At 43.0% G+C, this 20,175-nt stretch overlaps 2 protein-coding genes across 3 annotated transcripts in view; both read right to left on the bottom strand.

Moving 5' to 3' along the window:
• Positions 1–785: 785 nt before the first annotated feature.
• dyrk3 (dual specificity tyrosine phosphorylation regulated kinase 3) lies at positions 786–10,891 on the bottom strand. Of its 2 annotated transcripts, none has more exons than XM_061041983.1 (6): positions 10,076–10,891; positions 7,868–7,977; positions 4,505–4,710; positions 4,078–4,372; positions 3,559–3,975; positions 786–3,464 (listed from the first exon to the last, which is right to left on the bottom strand). In XM_061041983.1, exons 1-6 carry the CDS (start codon positions 10,116–10,118, stop codon positions 2,733–2,735), a joined length of 1,803 nt encoding a protein of 600 aa, XP_060897966.1. In that variant the 5' UTR covers positions 10,119–10,891; the 3' UTR covers positions 786–2,732. The 2 variants fall into 2 exon arrangements, with proteins under 2 accessions (XP_060897966.1, XP_060897967.1); XM_061041984.1 differs by lacking the exon at positions 10,076–10,891 and adding an exon at positions 8,202–8,948.
• A 2,055-nt stretch (positions 10,892–12,946) lies between these two features.
• rassf5 (Ras association domain family member 5) overlaps positions 12,947–20,175 on the bottom strand; it is a 32,222-nt gene continuing 24,993 nt past the window's right edge. Inside the window, exons 3-6 of the mRNA XM_061041985.1 lie at positions 16,807–16,920; positions 15,651–15,978; positions 15,427–15,542; positions 12,947–15,237 (exon numbers count right to left, since the gene is read on the bottom strand). Coding sequence (XP_060897968.1) covers positions 15,094–15,237; positions 15,427–15,542; positions 15,651–15,978; positions 16,807–16,920 — 702 coding nt within the window. The 3' untranslated portion in view covers positions 12,947–15,093. The remainder of the gene's footprint in view (positions 15,238–15,426; positions 15,543–15,650; positions 15,979–16,806; positions 16,921–20,175) is intronic.

The following is a 20,175-nucleotide window of genomic DNA, read 5'->3' on the forward strand; positions in this document are numbered from 1 at the left end:
GCAGATATAGATGAACAGTAATACAGAGTACTGTAAGTGCTTCTTCATTAGCTATGTTAAATAAATCTATATCCATTATTAATGTTATCAGCTGTTTCCACCTGCTGTGACACTTCTTCCTATTGGAGCATTATTAGTATTTCATATCTGATGTTGTAACAATGTGAAGTTGTTGTAAGTAAAGGCAAATTGTGTCTCCCCAACTGTGTACCTATGATGATATGACCTGGCAACGACAAATCCTCACTTATATGTTAGATGCTTTTTTCAGTCCACTCTATTTTTCACAACTTCGATGGAGAGGCACAATAACAAGGCAGTGTGAGTGTGACACACTGCCTTGAAGGGTGTCACAGGCCACTGACTCATCAGCGTCCCAGAGTTCCCTGAATCTGTAATCTAATCTCAGACTGATATTATATTCACTTTATGGTGATTCACTGCAGCGCCTGAATCAAGGTGCGTGTGGAGACACACTTTTGTTTCATAACACAGGCCTCGGGTGTCAAATAGCAAACCTGACCTTGTAACCGCTGGTTACAGCATTACCTTACCCTGTACGGAATTTGATTATTATTTATTTTCAGACTCTCTGTGGAACGTATACTCTGGATGTGACAGATCTTGAAAACAGAAATGAGAAACAGAATGAGAAATGTTTGCTCACCTGTGTGTTAAAAAGATAAAAATGTGTTTTTTTTGTGATTAAAAATATTGCCTTGCATGTTTTGTCAGGATCAAACGATACTTGTTTTAAAAAGCAGAAATCAACCCAAAGCAGCACATTTTCAGATAATAATCAGTTTTATTTTCATTAGAAAAAGAAACTATCACAACTTCATTTTGGTTACTGTACAGTTTCTCTTCTCATAGTCACTCAGTCTGATAACAGGTTGTGATTTCATGCTGGAACACCAAACACCCTCCTACTAACGCACACCACTAGTACAACATGACAGTACACAACTTTCTCTTTTTTTTTCTCCTCTCTTCTTTGCATTTTACATCCTCTGATATCCTGGACTGGGTTAGCAATAGAAATCACTTCCATAATAATAATAAAAAAAATGGAGTAGAAATCCCTGACACTTTCACTTTGAGGGACAAGAGAAAGAACTCTTTGAGCGGTGTGGTCCATACAACATGCACCTGATGTGTTCCTGTATGTGTGTGTAGGCCTTTGGACAGCACCATAATTCACTTTTAAACGTGTACATTTAAGAGGTTCCCTGCCCTACATGAAGAGCGAGAGAAAGAGATGTTGATGGGGGGGGGGGGAAATCTAGGTCAGATTGTGGAGCATGCAGACCCCGTTCGCAGGAGCACTCGTAATATGCATTATCTCGCTCTCTGTGGACAGAACCGCATGCATGGTCATCCACGGTCAGGACAGCAAGTGGAACACAGTTAATATAAGATTTAGGGATGTTCCAAGTATGTCTCCCTGAGAAACACTTTCTTCAGTACCGTAAAAAAAGACAACAACCTCCTTTGTCACAGGCCCATCCTGTTTAACTCTTCTAAGCCCTACTTTTTTCTCTCTCTCTCACATTTCTCTTTTCTTCCTTTATGATTAATGCACCACTGCCAGCAATCACAGCAGCCAATCAGGGGGAATGGGCAAGTGACATTCAAACAAACTTTAACTACCCCCAAAAACAACCTTCCAAACCCACAGGTGTGTATGTGCCGTCGCTAGCTAGCTATATATGTCTCCATCTATATATCCAGGCTGTGAAGAACTGAGTGTGACGTTGACACCTTTGTGACAGTTCAAATGGTGCTACTGTCCCCCCCCCTTCTTCACACTCAAACAGGAGAGCTGGGAGGAGGACGAAGGCTGTAAATAGGTTGTTCTGCTGCCTCTCAATGTCTCCCACAGTAGCACCACAAAGCTTTAGCACACACACACACATTTGGACATCACATATTGAGCTGACATGCAAAAGCACCAGGGGTTTAGGAAAGGTAGAAAACAGGTGCAGTTAGAAAAAAAATACAAATAGTGAGGGGCTTATTGCTACAAAACGTGTCCTAATCAGTCACTACATGATCCATGTGTAAGGGCATTTATGTTTTATATTTAAGGGTGTCAATGCGTGCAAGGACCGAGCAAAGGAGCAGGATTCTTGATTATTATATCAATTTATGTTGGCTGAACACATCTTTGCAGGCTTTTCTCTGACCTGTTGACAGTAATCTCTGTAGCCCTTTACAGGTTTCACTCATAAAAACACCGCCTTAAAAAAGGGGTTGGTGTCCTCAGAGTTAAGAAAGAGAGTCAAGTGAGGCAAGTGACAGTGCAGGTGTGCTTGTGTGTGTGTGTGTGTTACTAAAACAGGGGGAAAACACACGCAGATTAAAAAGCCTCATTTATCAAGCTGTTCACTCACACAAGGAAATTGTTAAAAAGCATTATCTAAATCAACATGTCAATGGCTGTATACAGAAACTCCACAGCCGCTCAAGGAAATCCTCTGTATAAAAACTTTTTTTTTTTTGATTTTTATTGTCTCTCTCTCTCTCTCTCTCTGTTCGGCTAATATTAAAAACAAGGAAACTGCGGTGTCGACACCTCACAGTAGAAAACAAATAAAAGAACAACCAAACGTGATTTAAAACCTAGGGCTCCAATTCCTCCTGAGCTCTGACTCCTCCTGAGGAGTGCAGAGGAGGAGGAGGAAGTGGAAGGAGAGAGGAGATTACAGGTCTCTCTCTCTCTCTCTCGTTCACTAAGAGACGAGTTTGGGTAGGACCGTGCGCAGAGCGATGGCCTCCTCAGAATTTCCCATCATGGTGCTCCTCAGTTTGTTGTTGGCCGCTGTGGTGCCTAAACCAGTTCCCCCTTTGGCCAGGATCGAGGGGAAGGAGGTGCTGTGGTGCTCGGGGAGTCGTTTCACAGTGGCCCCTTGGCTCTTATCTGTCCCGGGTAGGGGCTTTGGTAGACGCCGATACAGCCACGGGTGTCTGAGAGCCTGGCTGGGGGTGAGTCGAGACGAGGGGTCCCAGTCCAAACACTTCTTTATGAAGTCAGTAAAGGTGGGGTCCTCGCAGCCCTTTAACGCCGCGCTCCACTCCTTGCTGCCCGGAGGACCTCTCATCTTGCCGCGCCGTGAGCGGGACCCCGTCAGCACGGTGGCCCCCGTGGGCAGCGTGTTGGCTCCGCAGTAGCGGGGGTGGCCCTTGGAGTTGATGAAGTTCTTCGCCCGTTTGGCCTGCTCCAGGACCTTCTGCGGAGGCATGCCGAGCAGCTCCATGACGCAGGCCAGCTGGTCGCCCTCGTCCTCGCCCGGGAACATGGGGTAGCCGGTGAGCAGCTCGGCGAGGATGCAGCCGAAGCTCCACATGTCGATGGGGAGGCCGTACCGCGATCCGAGGATCACCTCTGGCGCCCGGTAGAAACGAGACTGAATGTAGGTGTAGACCCGTTGGTGCTCGAAACAGCTGGAGCCAAAGTCGATCACCTGGCAGGGACAGCAGATAAAATCATTAAATTAAGTCATCAAATGAAGACTTGTTATACAGAGATGGTGCATTGACATGCTCCAGGTGTTGTACCTTGATACCGCTGCGTCCCTGTTGTTTGAGCAGGATGTTCTCTGGTTTGAGGTCACAGTGGATGATCCTGTGCCGGTTCAGGGCCTCCAGGCACTGCAGGATGGAGTGTGCAAACTTCCTGACCAGTGGCAGACTGAAGCCCTGGAACTTGTTGCGCTTGATGAGCTCGTACAAGTTCATGCTGAGCAGCTCGAAGGTCATGCAGATGTGGTTGCGGAACGTGAAGTTTTCGAGCATGTGCACGACATTCATGGTGCCGTTGCGATCCTGCTTGCGCAAATGCTCCAGGATGCGGATCTCCTCCTGCGCTTGCCGGTGGAAACGCTTCTCGTTGCGCACCATTTTTAGAGCTAGATGCTGCTGAAGCTTGTGGTCGTACACCTTAGCAACCTGGCCAAAGCTTCCTTTACCAATAATCTGAAAGGAGGGAGATAAAAAATAAGAGTGGGTAAGTTACAGACAACTAAAAAAAACAATGGTCTACAAAAACGTCACAATACTACAGCCAATGTGTCAGACCTTGAGGAACTCGTAGCGATAAGCCAGATGGTCATGAGGGACATGAATGTATCCGCCCTGCTCATCATCGTAGCCACAGTTGTTGTTGCCCCCAGCAACGGCGGGCCTCTTCTTGGCGTTGGGTCCAACAAAGTAGATGTCCGGGTAGGAGTGTATCTCTGTGTGCTCCAGCGTGGAGAGCTGAGATCTGTACAGCCTGAGTGCCTGATCAGGACTAAGGGGGCCACACAGCTTCCCGCTGTTACCGACTCCCTGTGGGCCGGACGACTCACTGGAGCCCTTACTGGATTCAGTGCTGTGGCAGAGAGCAGGGCAGAAACATAATGATGAACGACTGAAGTAGTTTCACATGTTTTTTAAATTGTTTAAGAGTTTTTAAGTCTCTTAATATGATGGTATTTTGTTTGTCTTTGTGTCTCCATCTCACCTGTCTACACTGTGCTCCTTGGACAGGCTGGAGACGGGGGCTGGTTTACTGGGCGTCTGACCAGTGGTCCCACTGTTCTGAGTGGTCGCTGTAGTTATTGCATTGATCTTCCGGTTGTTGCTGGAGTCTTCATATAGATACTTGACCTTCAGCTGGCTGCCTCGCGCAGTTACCTGATCCCTCATCACAGCCTTGTTACTGACAACCTATTAGAGGAAGAGGAGACAGAGAAAGCTCATCAGAGAACCCATTTGGGTAAAACTCAACTCCAGGCTAAGAACTGGGATGACATATTGTACTTCGATGGGTAGAAACCTTTGAACATTAGAGAGGAACAATGTGTTTAAATGTATTCAGTACAGTAAAGTGAGAATATAATTTTTCTTTGAGTAGACTAGCGAGACATTGTGCATAACAAAGGGGCAACATATAGAATTCAGACTTTATCTAAGAGGACGTAACACAAGCCAAACTTTGTTTATTAACCTCACTTAAGTAAATATATTATATAATAGGTTATGTGTTTTACATTCCATTTTTCAAAGCAAAGCAATAACAAATGTGAAAAACCGGTAAAGTGACCCTTCTGCTTTATCTACAGTCATATTTCCAGAGAACACTAATTCCACAATCTAAAGTAGAAAATACAACGAGTCATCAGATGCAGCTCGCGTCCGGCTTGTTCCAGCTTACTTCAGATTTACAAGCAGGGAGACATTAGCATTGGTGCAGAAAGCAGAATGTAAACCAGCATAACTGGAAACTCAGAGAGCAGGCCTACCCCCAACCATAACTCATGCAAATTGACCTACATCCCCACCTACTTTTTTTGTTTGCTAGCTTTTAGAATACAGTGAGCCTTATTTATTTATTATTATTTCTTTTTTTTAAGAATTTGAACAATTATTACGCTTACACTCAACAGTTACCCTCAAAAGAGGATATTTAAGTTATCGTTGTGTTGTCCTAACAATCTAAAGTGGCAGGTCCATTTTTTGCTTTGGGGAGTTTCAGAAAAGCTCTGAAGCTTCGCCTGCCAGCAAACAGTTTCATTTCAGCAACCCCAGGAATTCAGTCGTCCACCATCTCTGTCTCTCCCTCTTTTTCTCTCACTTTACCAGCGGAAAGAACCCTCCACAAGATTACGGAGCAAAAGGGGAAATGACAGTCATTAAAGTTAGATTATGCTTTTAAACTATACTGGCAGTGCTGCTGTTAATAAGACACACTGACATGAGCTGAGCTAAATACAGACACACAAGAAGAGGGATATTCACTGCCTTCATCATGTGAACATTTCTCAGGCAGTGTGTTTCAACCATGTGAGGGGGGAGGGGGAAATTAACTGTTAGCTTTCCTCCCATTCAACGACTCCGTTTGTACACACAGCTGAGCAGGTAAGCTGATAAAGACGACACAACGAGGAAAAGTGCATTAAAAGTGGAGTGTTGACATGTTCATCTGAAAGAAGACTCTGCTTGGAGTGTGTTTGTGTTGTAAGTTGGAGTCCTAAAAATAGAGGAGGAATGCAGGATGGGCTTACATGCATGAAACCATATAGTCTTAACTTGTTAGAGCAGTCCTGCTGCTAACCCGAGGGTCCCATGCAGCTGCTGTATGTAAGCTGCACTACAAACACAGTGAATGTCATTGATTTAGCCCCTTCACCCACAGAGACTCATAAAAATCAAAGCTTTCTCCATGTGGAGAATCCACTGTGATTGATCATTTATAGACCAGGCAGGGGGAATGCAATTAGAAAAATAACTAATCACTGACTAAAATAAATAAAGTTGGTGATGCTGAGGGCGGAGAGTCCTCTTGTTTGTAAATCGGCCTGGTGTAACAGATGGAGAAGAAGCTAATCTCTATGCGTCCAGAGAAGCACATAAGTATGCTTCCCTCCTTGCCTGGAACACACACTCGTAGTGTTGCACAATTCAACACATGACGACCTTTTCCACTCACACATATCAGCCAATCATGGATAGAGATCAACATTTGGTAATTGATGTTTGTAATAGGAGCAGAGCAGTCCCCTCCCTAACTCATTAAGTTGATATTGTGAAAGAGAACAAGTGCCACGATGATTTATTTTATTAGATCGTCCCGTAGACTAACAAAGAACAGGGACACCCGGTTTATTATTTTAATAGAGCACGAGGCAAGTCTAAGAGCACTGTCCAACAAGCCGAAGTGGAATGTCACATTGAACAAGAGGATATTACCTCTGTGAGCGTGACACAAAATATAAAAGAAAAGGAAGGACGGGAATAGAAAACTAGGCCTAACCTCAGAGCCCACGGATGGTGGATTACATGAGATAGAGAAAGGGGAGTGGGAGGGGGGAGATGTTGATTGGGTGATTTTGTTTGTGGGTCACATTTTCAAGCCCAATAAATCTTTAGAATATATCAAACCAGCCCCCACCCCCCCTCTCTACATGTGAGCGAGGCAGTGGAGTGGCATTGTCTGTGCGTGTGCATTGCAGAGAGGCAAACACAGCAGAAAGGTTAAACTACTGCTAAAACTACCACAAGGCTTTTTATGTAAGTGTAAAGGAATCTTTTTGGATTACAAACATGTTCAAATAGACAAATGATCATTGAAACTTTTGACTATTCTTGAAATCATGTCCAAAATGTGTTTTTCTTGTCTGACCAAAAATATTCCCAGCAAATAGGGACTTAGAAATATGAATGGATGAGTCTACTGAATTCAACGGAATCCACCTCATCAATAAGAATCACTGTTTTTTTTCTATAAATATTCTTGACTACATGCATGTCGAAACAAATTCCAAATGGTTCTTCTGTGAAGCCTCTTGTCCCAGCAGATGAGAACACTATCATATGAAGCAAATGGAAGACCTCAAGGCGTGTCAAATTACTGGAAATTGCTAAATTTACATCCTGTGATCAGTGTAATGCCCTGTTATTTTCTCATGTGCAAACTAGCAAAGAAGGGGGGGGAACTGTTAATCACAGTTTGATCGTTGTATTTATGTGGGCTGGAGACGTACAATGGCTTCATCTGATACAGTCAAGGAAAAACTGCCCGCTGATACTCACATCCTCATATCGCCTGAGGCAGTCAAGTCAATGTTATTCAGAGGATCACGTGTTATGCTCATTGATAAGGATGGAAAAACTTGACTGAATTATAAAAGGTTGGAGGTAAGAGATAAGACAACAAGTCTCCCAACCTGCAAAACTGTAGGCAAGAAAGGCTGCAAAAGGGATGAATGGGAAGAGGCCGAGTGTGGAATATCACTGAGGAACAGGATGTCTGGACACAGAGCGTGCTTCAGCACAGGAAACATGGCTTTACTGGCTTTGTGCGAGTGTGTGCGCGTGTACTTACTGTGTGTTTGGGCATAGGGGGCAGCCCAGACGGACTGTTTGTATCGGCTTCGTCTTTCAGGATGTGGTCTGTCCTCATGTAAGAGTCGTACAGGCCGTCTCCGTGGCGTGCTGAAGGAGGAAAAGATGGACAGATAAATCAGTGTGATAATGCGGACTCATCAAAACTTGCGTCACTGTTGCAATCAGGCTGGAGGATGACGTTGCGAGGTAATGTCCACAGAGTGCGATGTAATCTTCACAGCAGGGGGGCAAACAATCACCCTTTTTTTCCAAACCAGGCACCGAGTCCTATTGATTATTTCATCAATCAAGCCCAACTGTCCAGTAACTACCTTGAGACTTAAATACAGCTTGGTGAGGCACAAATCCCCCGCTGAACTTCAGCAGGATGGCACCAAAGCACTGGTCCGACACGACGCTCTAACCCTCGTTTACTGTGAAAAGGCAATTACAGCAGACACATCCATCCATCTATTGTATCTGAGACTTGGTATACATGGACATCGCTCCAACCTGACCAGCTTAGACAGGGCTTAGGGTCCCAGATAGCTAGCGCTGCAAGTGGTATTATTGGCCTAATAGGGGTAACAGATGCCTCTGTGACGACAGCATCTTTCCGTCTGTCCATCTGTCCGTTCAGCCTGAGCCGTGTAGTGCACACACCAGGTGTGCTCACAAATAGAGCTCATGTTAACAGATGCAGGTGCTTGTCATTTAATAGTGTCACAAGTGTGTATGGGTGCTCACCTCTATGGCATCAAGCCACACACCTAACACTGAGATGATGGTGAGCCAGTAGAGGGAGGACAGGAGTATGTGGGGACTCTATGAGGTCGCCTGTTACTCAAATAACAAAAACCTCAATTGGCCAGCTGTTGGGACACAACAGTTGTTCAGCATAGCCACAGTTTGCCGGTTCAATAGAAGTGGCCCTCCTGTATTAATGACTGAAATGCGGTCAAGTAGTAGTCTGTAAGCGTAAGGCATTCACAGAGCGATTGTGTTGGGTTAGCTCATTAGCAGAGAGCTTAAAACTACAGCAGCCCTTGAGAGTGGTGTAACCATGTGCAGGTGCGTCAGAGTCTGTGTCTGCAGGTTGTCAATGGACCAGCTCCGGGACAGATTAGACCTGCTGCCTGGATACTGATGAAATAGACCTGCACAGCACAGCAAACGCGGGCATTAGGGCTCCATACACACAAAAAGTAGCAAGCACAGACCCTGTTAGCCGTCTGGCTGCGAACTTCAAAATCACTCAGTGGGGGAGGGGGGGCTCAGGACTCTGCACTGCATGTGACGAATGTTGTCCAAGTGAACTTTCCTGGAGAAAGAAAATCAAACAGAGCCCAAAACTTCAGTGTACTCAAACATCCAGCCTACAATGCCCTGTTGGGGTGCAGCTCTCTACGCTGTGACAACCCCCCCTGCACAGCAAAGAGCAGGGAACAAGGTTCAAGCAAACAGAGATACAGCTGATCATGTGACATAAAAACGTGAGAGTCGTAAAGTCACTGTTCCTGGTGTTCTGGACAGATTGTCATCTTGCAAGTAATAAGTCCAATGTACAACAGAGGGAGCATTTGACTAAGAGCCATTAAACAAGCACATTAGAAATGTTTTTGTTTTTTTACAGTTTTCTTCCCAATGTTAAATAACTGCTCGTTCCTCAAACACAATAGTGCAAACAGAGATGAGGTCATAACAAATAGACAATACCAGCGACGACATCCTGGTACTAAACTGTTGTTTAAAAACTCCCTGACAAAGACATTCAACCTTATCAATCTGTGATAAGACGATATACTTACAGGGGAAGACTTCCTGGTTTCTTCTTCACAACATTCAACAGAAGCAAGTCTCGTGATTGATATGGATGTTAAAAAGCGAAAGAAAACATGTTTACAACCAGCGTCTTGTGTAACAACCAAACGAGCTGCATGTGTCTGCAGTCTGGACACGACGTGACTTTTAACCCCGGATGTCGAGACCAACTCAGTCAATCAGACATTTCACACACATGGTGTGTCTGTGAAAGCCAGAAATCAAGGGATGGTGAAACTAAAGCCTCAAAAAAAACAACAACTACCTCAGCTGCCATGTTGGCAACATTTCAGCTCATCACCGACAGACAGTGCACTTTAAACCAAAAGAATAAGACAACATTATGGACACAAAGGCAGACTACATCACGGTTTTTTGTGGTTACCTGTTGCTATTGGGCCCTCTGGTTTTCTGCTTATTATCATCATGATTTAAATTTATATTTGATTCCAGCATCCGTAGGAGGAAAAAAAATCGGGGGAAAAGTACAAAAACAAAGATGGTCACTTTGCGAAGGTATCAAAAAGCATTAAAAACTTTGTGAGATTAAAAATGTTCAGTGCTACAACAATGCAGCAAGCGAAGTTGTTTTGTTTTCTCCTTATGTTAGCTGGCGCTCCGCTTTGCTTAAATCAGATTTGTTCTTTGTTTTTTGCAGCCCAGAGTTGTGTTTATTCAGGGTGCTCCTCTCACACTAACCCGGGCTAACGTTAGCCTCGGCTGCAGCAGGCGGTGGGGGGGGGGTCGTTTCCCTCGGTTAGCTAGCCAGCTAGCTCGCACAGACCACAAAAACACTCGCCGCTCCCTCCGTTAAAAACAGTTTGAGTCCAAATATTAGAGGTTGGAGATCCGACCCGGGTGTCCCTCGCCTTTCTCTGTCTGTACAGTGAGTCGATCCAGAGCACCATTCCCCCTGATAGTCCGGGATAGCACGACTTTGTAGTTAGCGATGTTAGCTGAGCCCCCAGGATTGTGTCCTCCTTCGGGACAAGCTTTGGGGCTGCTTCGCTCTTTCTTCTTCGGGGGATGGCTAGCCCAAACAGGCTAACTCGCTAGCTGTGTTGCAGTCCCATGTTTCCTGTTTCCTTCACTTGTTCTCAAAGCAACAAAGCGGCGCTGTTTAATCCTTCTTCTCTGCGGTGCGAGTATCTTATTCGAGGCAGCTGTGTGTTGTTGCTAAGGGCGTCTTCACTGAGCCTGGAGTCAGCAGCATACAGGGGGGGAGGGACCCGGGCGGTGCTTAGTGAGCACACACACAGAAAAGCAGAAGGGCGCCGCGCAGTGGCCTAACTGGGTACTGCAGGAGGGACGGGCTGCCCAGGCAATCTATTCTGTAAATTTGCTCTGAAAAAAACCCTCAACACTCATAGTTGCCTTGAAAAGTTTCTCTGGCCTATGAGTCATTTAAGGCAATTCAAAAGTAGTAAAAAAAATAGTGGGCAATTAATGATTAAATCATTAGGTAGCCTATGTACAACTATAATTCATTATGAGTATATTCATTTGATAATTAGTATGGCTCTTGCCATCAAATTTGTAGTCATCAATGTTGAAGAGCTTATAAAAAAAACTAAGTGTACTGTGGAGTCTCATTATATTTTCTGTAAATAATTTTAGTGTACTACAAGCCCTCAGAGGACCTCTCCTGAAATTGAAAATGTCTAAAAGACAAAGTCAAATGTCCAAAAGTTTACCATAAAGCATATGCAGATTATTATTTTAAGTTTATAGGGCCATTTGGTTGAATAATAAATCCTGCATAAAGTGGTTGCGCAGATGCACTTGACTTTATGGAAATATTTTTGAGGTTGACCAAAGTAGAGCTGAAACATTTATTTATTTTAAAATTAATTAATCAACTCCGAATCTTTCCGACAAAAACTGATTTAGCTTTTTTTTGGAAGAAGTCAATGGTTTTCTTTTATTTCTTGATTTTTGGCCTGTTGGTTTGCCAATTACAATAAATCAGCTGAGAACCTTTGCCCTTTTTTTTGTCTAAATATGGGAAAATAATGCACACAAAAATAATAAAATGAATCATCAGTTGCAGTCCGTAAGCTAATAAGACTTCATATCCTCAGGCTTACATAGTGCTGGTGGTCATTCACTTTGCAAACCATGAAAGCTGAAAGGTTGCCTGAAACTTGAGATGGTCTGCAGATCTGAGCAGGGACAGATATAGTTTGGGGCAGGCTGGAGGACAGACAGGGTGAGAACGGGCAGGCATGAGAAGGGGCTAAATCCGGACAGTGATACATGCTGGGCAGAGGGTGATGCTAATCTTAGCTCTTTCTCAGAGGTGAGAAGAGGGGTCTGTCTATATTTGCTGCCATAAATAAGCATACTGACACAGTTTTGGGTGGCCCCAAGGGCCGCAGCCAGCCCTGAAGGCCAGCTCTGCCATGCTGATTATTCTTGGTGGAGTATAGAGAGAGTAGGGTGACAATACCTATAAACCCATCTGCTTATTGCACTTTCCTTTCAGAGAAGTTTAAGATGTAATTAAGTTTGTGCATTCTTATCACAGCTGGTGAATTTACAGCACAGCAAAAAATGGGACCAGGTGCAAAGCTACCTACTGAATAGGTCCTTGGTCGGGGGGTTCTGGCCGTTTTTGGTCTCCTGGCCTGTGACAGACACTGACACCTGCATGTTTATTGGTCTCGCACCTCATTTTGAATGCCCTTCAAAAACAAAAATGACTTCATGAGGGTGAGTTATGTATAAAATAGCAAACATTTCATGTTATATTGTATTGAGTATATAAACAAAAATATATCACCCACATGCATTGGCATAAATCCACATACTTACTTTTAGTTGATAGTTACAACTTAGAAATGCTACTGTCCCCTGCTGGTGATTTTAAAGTAAGACATATTGTTGAGACATGTTAGGTCATGTCTTCAGAACACATTATTCTAAATAATTAAAGGTTAAAAATCTGATCTTAATCTATAAAACCGTCTTTGTTGGTATGAATTCGGTGAGTAGCTAAAGGGAACTTTTGCTGGAAAGAAAAACAAGGGAAAGTGAAACAACGGTGAACTACCTCTTTTTTTTGTAACCCTCATCAAAGATTCCTTATCAGATACGCCTTTTCATTTACAACACCTTTGTTTAATTGAATATTTGATATCATGTGAAAAGGCCGAAATAAAGTCAAAACTTCTAAAACTAAGAGGTTCCTTGTGATATATTTCTCCAGCTCTGTGACACCATGTTGAAAACCACAAACAACAGGAAATGAAACAGATTCCAGTAAAGGGATGACCTTTTTATTTCATTTGAATATTCTGTACAGTTCTACTGTTATAGTTATACACACTTCTTCAAATAAAACTAAACAAATTGAAAATAAAAAGCATTAAGACTCATCATCCTCTACATACTATCACATGGATGAGTTGGACCATGAAATAAATAACACGCACCTCACACACACTCACACTCACACTCACACTCGCACACACACACAAAGGAATTGTTGGAAGGACATGTGTGTAAAGGGAAAGAAAATGGAAATTAAATATACAACACTACACCACCCAAAACACACTGATTTGCACACACGCAAAAGAACCCAGACAAACATCCAGTCAGGCACGTGTGTGCTGAAACACACCAGACAGACAAGCACCGGAGCACATGAAACAAAAGGCACTGCCAGCAGGAACAGCTCAGACTTTGGGTGGTGGGGATTGAAAAAACATGTGCATGTGTGGATTTATTGAGGAGGAGTTATGTGCTTATGGACAACAGGTCTTATTTATCAGTACTTTTTATACATTTTTATCAATTCAATGAAGCACGCTCACCAATCTCTTTTCAGAGTGGATTTTCTTCATGTTTTATACTAGTAAGTGATGCCCAGTGAGGGAGTGCTGATCAGACACAGACACTCATTACAAAGCACTATTCACATTGTCCTCACTGCCCTAGATTGAGCATGCAACGCACACACAAACACACGCACGCACACATACACACACCACCCAGCAGGAATGATAACAAAAGTATATTCACCATATAAAACCTTGTCACTCTTTTCCCAGTGTCTACATCATACATATGCATTGCAACCACGTCATTGGTACTTCATAGCCATTAATATTGATTTTATATTGATTTTTTTTATTTTTAAAGGAGATGGAAGGCAGGGAGATAAAAGAAAAGCGAAGCAGAAATTCTGGCCCAGTCTGAGAATTGTGGGCCATTCAGTCACCTGCGTCTAAATGTGCAAAATAAACAGAAACTGGTTGAATTTCTACTTATACCACCTTTAATAAGACAAACCCTTCAAATGTTCTCTTTTCCCTTTAAAGATCCTGGCAATAAATCTGTCCCTCAATGCTTTGGTGTAAAAATCCTCTCACATTCAAATGCAATCTATGCACAATAACAGCATAAAGAATGTTTTTACAATGGTGTGTGGAGCTCCTCGCTCAGGAGGTTTGAGATCATGCAAGATGGGATTGGAACAAAAGAAGTCGCAGTCCAGATTTGAGAATAGGTTTGTGTTTGAGCAGGGGGATGCTTTCTGAGTCAGATTGAGATTAATTCACTGGAATGATAAGAACAAATAAAAAAATGTTGATTTTGAACAAAATGGTCTTAAAAGGAGCTGTATACGGTGGAACTGGTTTCTTTACATTTTAAGGTTTGACGAGAAAAAGGAAATCAGAGACTATATCTCACTTCTTTTCCTCACCATTCCTTAAAGCAAAGCCCCCCTTAAAACACACCTCCCTCACAATTCCCCATGCCTTTTATTCCTGCATCAAAATTATACATCAAATCCAAGAAAAAAAAAACACTCTATGATTGTCCTTCCATCTCCAGGAGATGCTAAAAAAAAAGATTCATGCCTTCTGTTTTAATTCTCACTATGTGCAGGGGGATGAGCTGAGAGAGACTCATGCATAAGTAACACTTGCAGTAGCAGCAGCAGCAACAGTAGCAGAAGATGGGGGAAACAGCAGTGGTTCTTATCCGTCCCCTAATGAGATTTCAAGTTTCAGATCGCGCTGTGAGCTTTCTGTGTGTGTGTGTGTGTGTGTGTGTGTGTGTGTGTGTGTGTGTGTGCGTCTGGCCTTGGCAATGAAAACAACACTTGTCCAATTAGCAAGCAGACCACACACACCCTGAAGTCTTTCATGTCGCTTTCGTCTCTCCTCAGGGAGTAGATGCATGAAACGGGGGGATCGAGGGGGTTTGTCCTGAGAAAGTGTATGCATGCGTGTGTGTGTGTGTGTGTGTGTGTGTGTGTGTATACACTGTATGTTTTGGTGAATATATGTGGAGGGTCAAGAAGCATCTGAATTCGGCTCAAGCCTCAGAATAGATGGAGGGTCAGTCTCTCCCTGGGCTGAGGTCGTAAGGTAACAGGTGGTGGGGGGGGGGTCAGGGGTCATGTTGTTGTAGGGCCTGTTGTAGTTTTTTCCGGTACACAGTGTATTTTTGCTCCACTGCCCGCACACGCTCCGCCTCCTCTTTTTCCAGGATTACCAGGAAGTTTTGTAACTCGGGAACAGAGAATGCATGCCACTGTCAGGAGAAAAAGATAGACGAGAGAAAGTTGTTAAAATACCACAGCAGGAGGTAGTCTTAGGTACTTGTCCTTTAGAGATAAATTAGAAAAGTATATTACTTCAGCAGTTTCTATAACTCTATTTTAATGACAGATAGATACCCTAAATCTAACTGTATACAACAAATGTTTGTGTGTTGTCTCACCTCCACCTCTCCAGTCTCATTCTCCTTCAGGACGAAGCTGAGCTGCTCTGGATTAGGCCCCGCTATCAACCTCTGAAGGAGAGGACGCTCACACAGAGGAAGCTTCTGGAACAGATCTGGAGAAAGAAAACAAAGAAAGCACACACATTGTTTTTTAATTTCATTGCCCTCCATTATAAACATTATTTAGCAGATTAGTTTGTACTGGGTGTTTTCGTCCGCACCCTGTCCGTCGCGGTGCGTCTGCCGGTACAACGCAAACTTTCGAGGATTGTCCAACACCATGAACTTCTTCAGCAGGCCCTGGATCACCTCTCTGGTGGTGGTCAGTGAGCTGATGTGGAGCTGCTTCACACAGTCGCATGGTAGGTAGAAGGACGTTCTCTTCTCACTCTGCCCACCGTCTTCCTGGAACTCTGATGGCAACTGATTGCTGCTTCCTGTCTGCCTGCACTCGCCCTCTGAGCCCGCCGCCTCCACATCGGGGACTGTGACTGGTCGACTGAGCCTCAGGTGGACCTTAATGAAACCTGTGTAGGATCCATCTGAGGCCTGTGAAACACAGAGAGAGGTAACAAAAAGGAAAGTAGTCATTAGGGGATAGTTACTTTCATTACCAAAAAATACATGAGGAAAGGAGCTCTACTGTAAAAACAAAGAAAGATGTGTAAGATTTGTGTGGAGGTAAACAACAAAGACACCTTCAATGCTGTCCTAAATTAGCAGACTTGATTAATTGTTTTATATTAACACTCTTGTCTCTCCCTTGTCTCACATTATCTCTCCAGAAACACATTTAGTTCTGAAATCTTACAAACCTGAGGACTGCAGAGGAACACTAAGCTGTCTCAATGTTTTACTGTCCTTAAATGAAGAACTTGAAACAAACCAGCACACAGAAAGAGTACAGGAAAGGAAGAAAAAGGGAACGTGTTTCCCAGGTATTTAAGTCTAAATGCTAAGCTAAGCTAGCCTGCTGCTAGCTGCAGCTGTCTATTCATCCCACACACATCGAGTGGTATCAATGTTCTTATCTGGATTTGATTGAGTTAGCAAACTAGTGTTGTTCCTTAGATGTTAAATGAATACTTCTAAGTGATCTCTCAGTCTTAAAACATATATATACTGTATATATTTATCTATTAAAATTAACAGAACATCAAATGTTCTTCTAATGCTTACAAGATATATTTTTCTGATATCCTACTTTTTGATTCCTAACTATGTATAAACACTTCCTGCAATATACACCAGCTCAGTTTCCCTTTTAGTCCTCTTTCAATAATCAAAGTGAGGAAGTTCTAAAAGTTTCAGTTTCTTGTCATTAACAGTACAGGAACATTTACCAGCTTCAAAAAACTACCAGTACTCAGAACTCACCAGTTTCATGCCATTTTCAGACACTTGAGCGTTGTACTCTTCTATCCTCTTCTGCACATCTTCTTCTGACAGCTCCTTTGTTCCTCCCTCTTCTTCCTCTTTTGTTTCATTCTGCTGTAAGGCGGATAGAGAAAATGGAGTCAGTATCAAAATATGAAGAGCACTGGTAGTGTCATCTTAACCAGCAGATGGCGCTGCTCCCAACAAGTCCTGCAAAACAAAAAATGCTCTATTTTGCTCTTCTCAATTTTATGAATAGATATCAAAGTAAACCCGTCATACCTTACAAAGGGTGTCGACCTATTTCCAGTCATACTGGGTTTCATATTTAAGAAATGAAAAAAAGATAGGCAGAATTTAAGGCTGATGTGGTGTTCTTCATAAACGATTACTTGTGAATAAGTCATCCATCTTTGTCAACCTTAATAAGGACAAGCTGCTTCATTGATTGAATGCTGATGGGGATCCTTACACACCCTGGTTTACCTACTCTGCAGCTCGACACAGGAACAGGGAATGTTGTGAATGGAGCAAAAACCACATTCAGAATCCCAGCATGAGAACATCGACAGTGCTCCCTCCCTCTCCCTCTTACTCATGTCTCATTTATGTGATAAGGAATGACAGACAGAGAAAGGGAGACAGGAGACATGAAATGATGGAGGAGAGGGAGGAAAGGGAGGAAAAAAGGGGGAGGCAGTGGAAGACACGAGTAAGGGGTAAGGAGTGATGAAAGAGAGGCTGCTGAGCCAGCCTTAGCAACACAGAGTTTGGCTGGGTTATTTATAGTACAGTGGGATGCATCCTCTCTATCTCACAATAGCGTTTTTTTCCCCTCCTCCTGTTCGTTTGCATTTTCTGGGGCAGAGAGAGAGAGAGAGAGAGATAGAGAGAGTTAGAGAGAATGAGAGAGAGCGAATACAGGCCAGGCTTCTTTTCTGTAGGGGACTCCTCGGGTTGTGTGATGATGTCACTGTTTTCATTCAGTGCAGATGCAGAGTGTGGGTGTCTGTGAGTGCACAGCATACATATGGACTGAGGCACATTGAGTGCTAATAAACAGACACACTGCAAGTGTAGCTTAGCTTATCCTTGATGACATTCAGGAAAAAAATAGGTGGTAAGATTGACACATTTAAAATGTCAAGGCTGACATCTGAAGGATGCCAACAGAACTGTGTGTCTGTGTGTGTTTGTGTCCATGTGTGAAAAGGAACAGGAAGTACTTTTTTTATTTTGCATTTGGGTGACCACCAAAGCTCATTATTTTAGTTGTTGCCTTTATCTTCTTCTTCTACACTTATAATCAGCCATCTGCAAAATGACTGTCCTATAATAAAGGTTCATGTGCATTCTGCCATGTAAGAGCAGTGAACGAAGCCAAAGCAACTGTGGTCACTGCAGGTCATAAATTAAATAATTCAAGCCCCACATTTAGATTTTAAGAGTTTACGATCTTGTCCCTAAGGCGTTTGATTCATGAAGTGAAATTCATATGAAATGCATTCATGTAGTAACATTCTGGTGGATAAACAGTTGGGGTTATGTGAAGAATCTGAAGGACATGGAGGAGTTGACTTGTATCTGAAATTCCTCCCAGTTAAAAGCAACAAAGTGAATAGAACTTGCAGGAATTCCTGCGTTTGTATGCAAATTTCTAAATGTATCAGAGGCATTGCCCTGCTCTCCCTTTCTGCATACCAGTGAGAGTGGTCAGGGGACAATAGAGAGATTTCCGCCCCTGAGATTTCCACACAGTCCTAGCACAAGCACTGCCCCTGTGGATGGGGTCTTGAGGGAGGGCAATGGCCGGCAAAACACCCAAACAGAGAGAGTAAAAATGTATTTTACAGTTTACCCTGCATTTTGAGGTACAGTCATTAGACAAATATACCTCGTGATGGGATGATAAATCTGACACAGAAATCATTTACATTCCTACAGTTCTTCATGTTCACGCTCCATTTTAACTGCTTCAAATTAAAGGAGTGATACTGAATCATGCATGGTAATAAGAGTGTATTTATGTTTGTATTGTTTTGGCAGCACATCTGTTGTGTTGCCATGTAGATGTTTAGAGCTACTCAAGGGGCTTTACCAGTTGAGGCTGATGACTGTTGACTAACAAGTCGGTTCTGCTTGAAGCCTCTGCCTGTTCAAAGTGCCAAAGTGCTCGCTCATGGTGAATTAATGACGTGTTCCTCGGTAAGCACACACAGAATTTAAGAACTACAAGTTGTCTGATCGTACGTTATAGGAGCACCAAAGTCTAAACTGCTCAACAATCATACAACAATTGGCTCAAGCCAAAAAAAAAAGGGGGCAGAAAAGAGGTCACTGAACCCTCCCAACCAACAAACCTTCTGACATGACATCTTTTCATTGCATTTGTTAAGACCAAGTTAAGTGACATTACATAAATGTTTTTTTCTTGAAAGGAAAATTAGGAAGGATGCAATGTAATGTTATGCAAACAGACTCTCAGTATGTACAAAAACCTGGATTGTTTTTTCTGAGGAAAAGACAATCCTGATTTAAGGTGAGAATAATGCTTTAGTTAAAGGACAGGGATCAATTATTTAATGATCTCGGCTGCAATTGAAAAATAGACCTTTAGTTCTCAGGACTATGCTTTTCTTTTTTACAAAGGTAATTATTAAAGACTTGTTGCCTTTATTCGACAGAACAGTGGATATAGGAAACAGGGGGGAGAGTGGGGAATGACTTGTGGGAAAGGAGAAACAGGCCGTTCTTGAACCAGGGAAGCCCGCTTGGAGAACTTCAGCCTCCGTACATGGGGGCACAACCTAACCACTAGGCCATCTGTGCCCCATACAGCACTTAGTTTTGATATGCTTTCTCCTCTATTGAAATGAACTCAAAACACAAAGTTGAGTCACTACCAACGCTGAAGAGTTCAGTTTAGACGACAGAAATCTGAAGTCTTCAACCAGAGGAAATGCCCCAAAGCCAGAGTGTCTGAGTAGCCTAGTCTGAGACTGTTCATATGTTTTGTTTACACGGATGTGTAGTGAATTTACTCGATATTCAATGTAAAATAACAAAAAGAGCCTGATATAATAAACACCAGACATGAGGGCATTGTTCCAGACTTAGGGCTGGGGCTAAGTACAAGACTGCCTTGGGGAAGATCCAATTTTAAGTTCCCAAGAAACAGAATGATAGCAAAGAGTGGAGCTACTGTACCAGAAAACATCAAACTGTTGGTTAGAAGTGCACTTAAAGATGAAACTGCTGTTGTCACAATAACAACAACAATATTACAGGTGACACATCCAGACTGATTAATCCAGCTCGGAGGTGTGAGTCAGGTAGACTCAAAGCAGCTTAAGTGTGTAAGATATCTAG

This window comes from Labrus mixtus, chromosome 7 (assembly GCF_963584025.1).
Source record: "Labrus mixtus chromosome 7, fLabMix1.1, whole genome shotgun sequence".
Lineage (NCBI taxonomy): Eukaryota > Metazoa > Chordata > Actinopteri > Labriformes > Labridae > Labrus > Labrus mixtus.

What these genes read in the sequence shown, in the direction of transcription:
- dyrk3 (XM_061041983.1), bottom strand. Translation starts at nt 10,118, where the DNA reads ATGATGATAATAAGCAGAAAACCAGAGGGCCCAATAGCAACAG. An exon ending in AGAGGGCCCAATAGCAACAG is followed by an intron (nt 7,978 to 10,075) that starts GTAACCACAAAA and finishes TTCCTCCTTCAG; the next exon opens with CACGCCACGGAGACGGCCTG. An exon ending in ATCGCTACGAGTTCCTCAAG is followed by an intron (nt 3,976 to 4,077) that starts GTCTGACACATT and finishes CCCTCCTTTCAG; the next exon opens with ATTATTGGTAAAGGAAGCTT.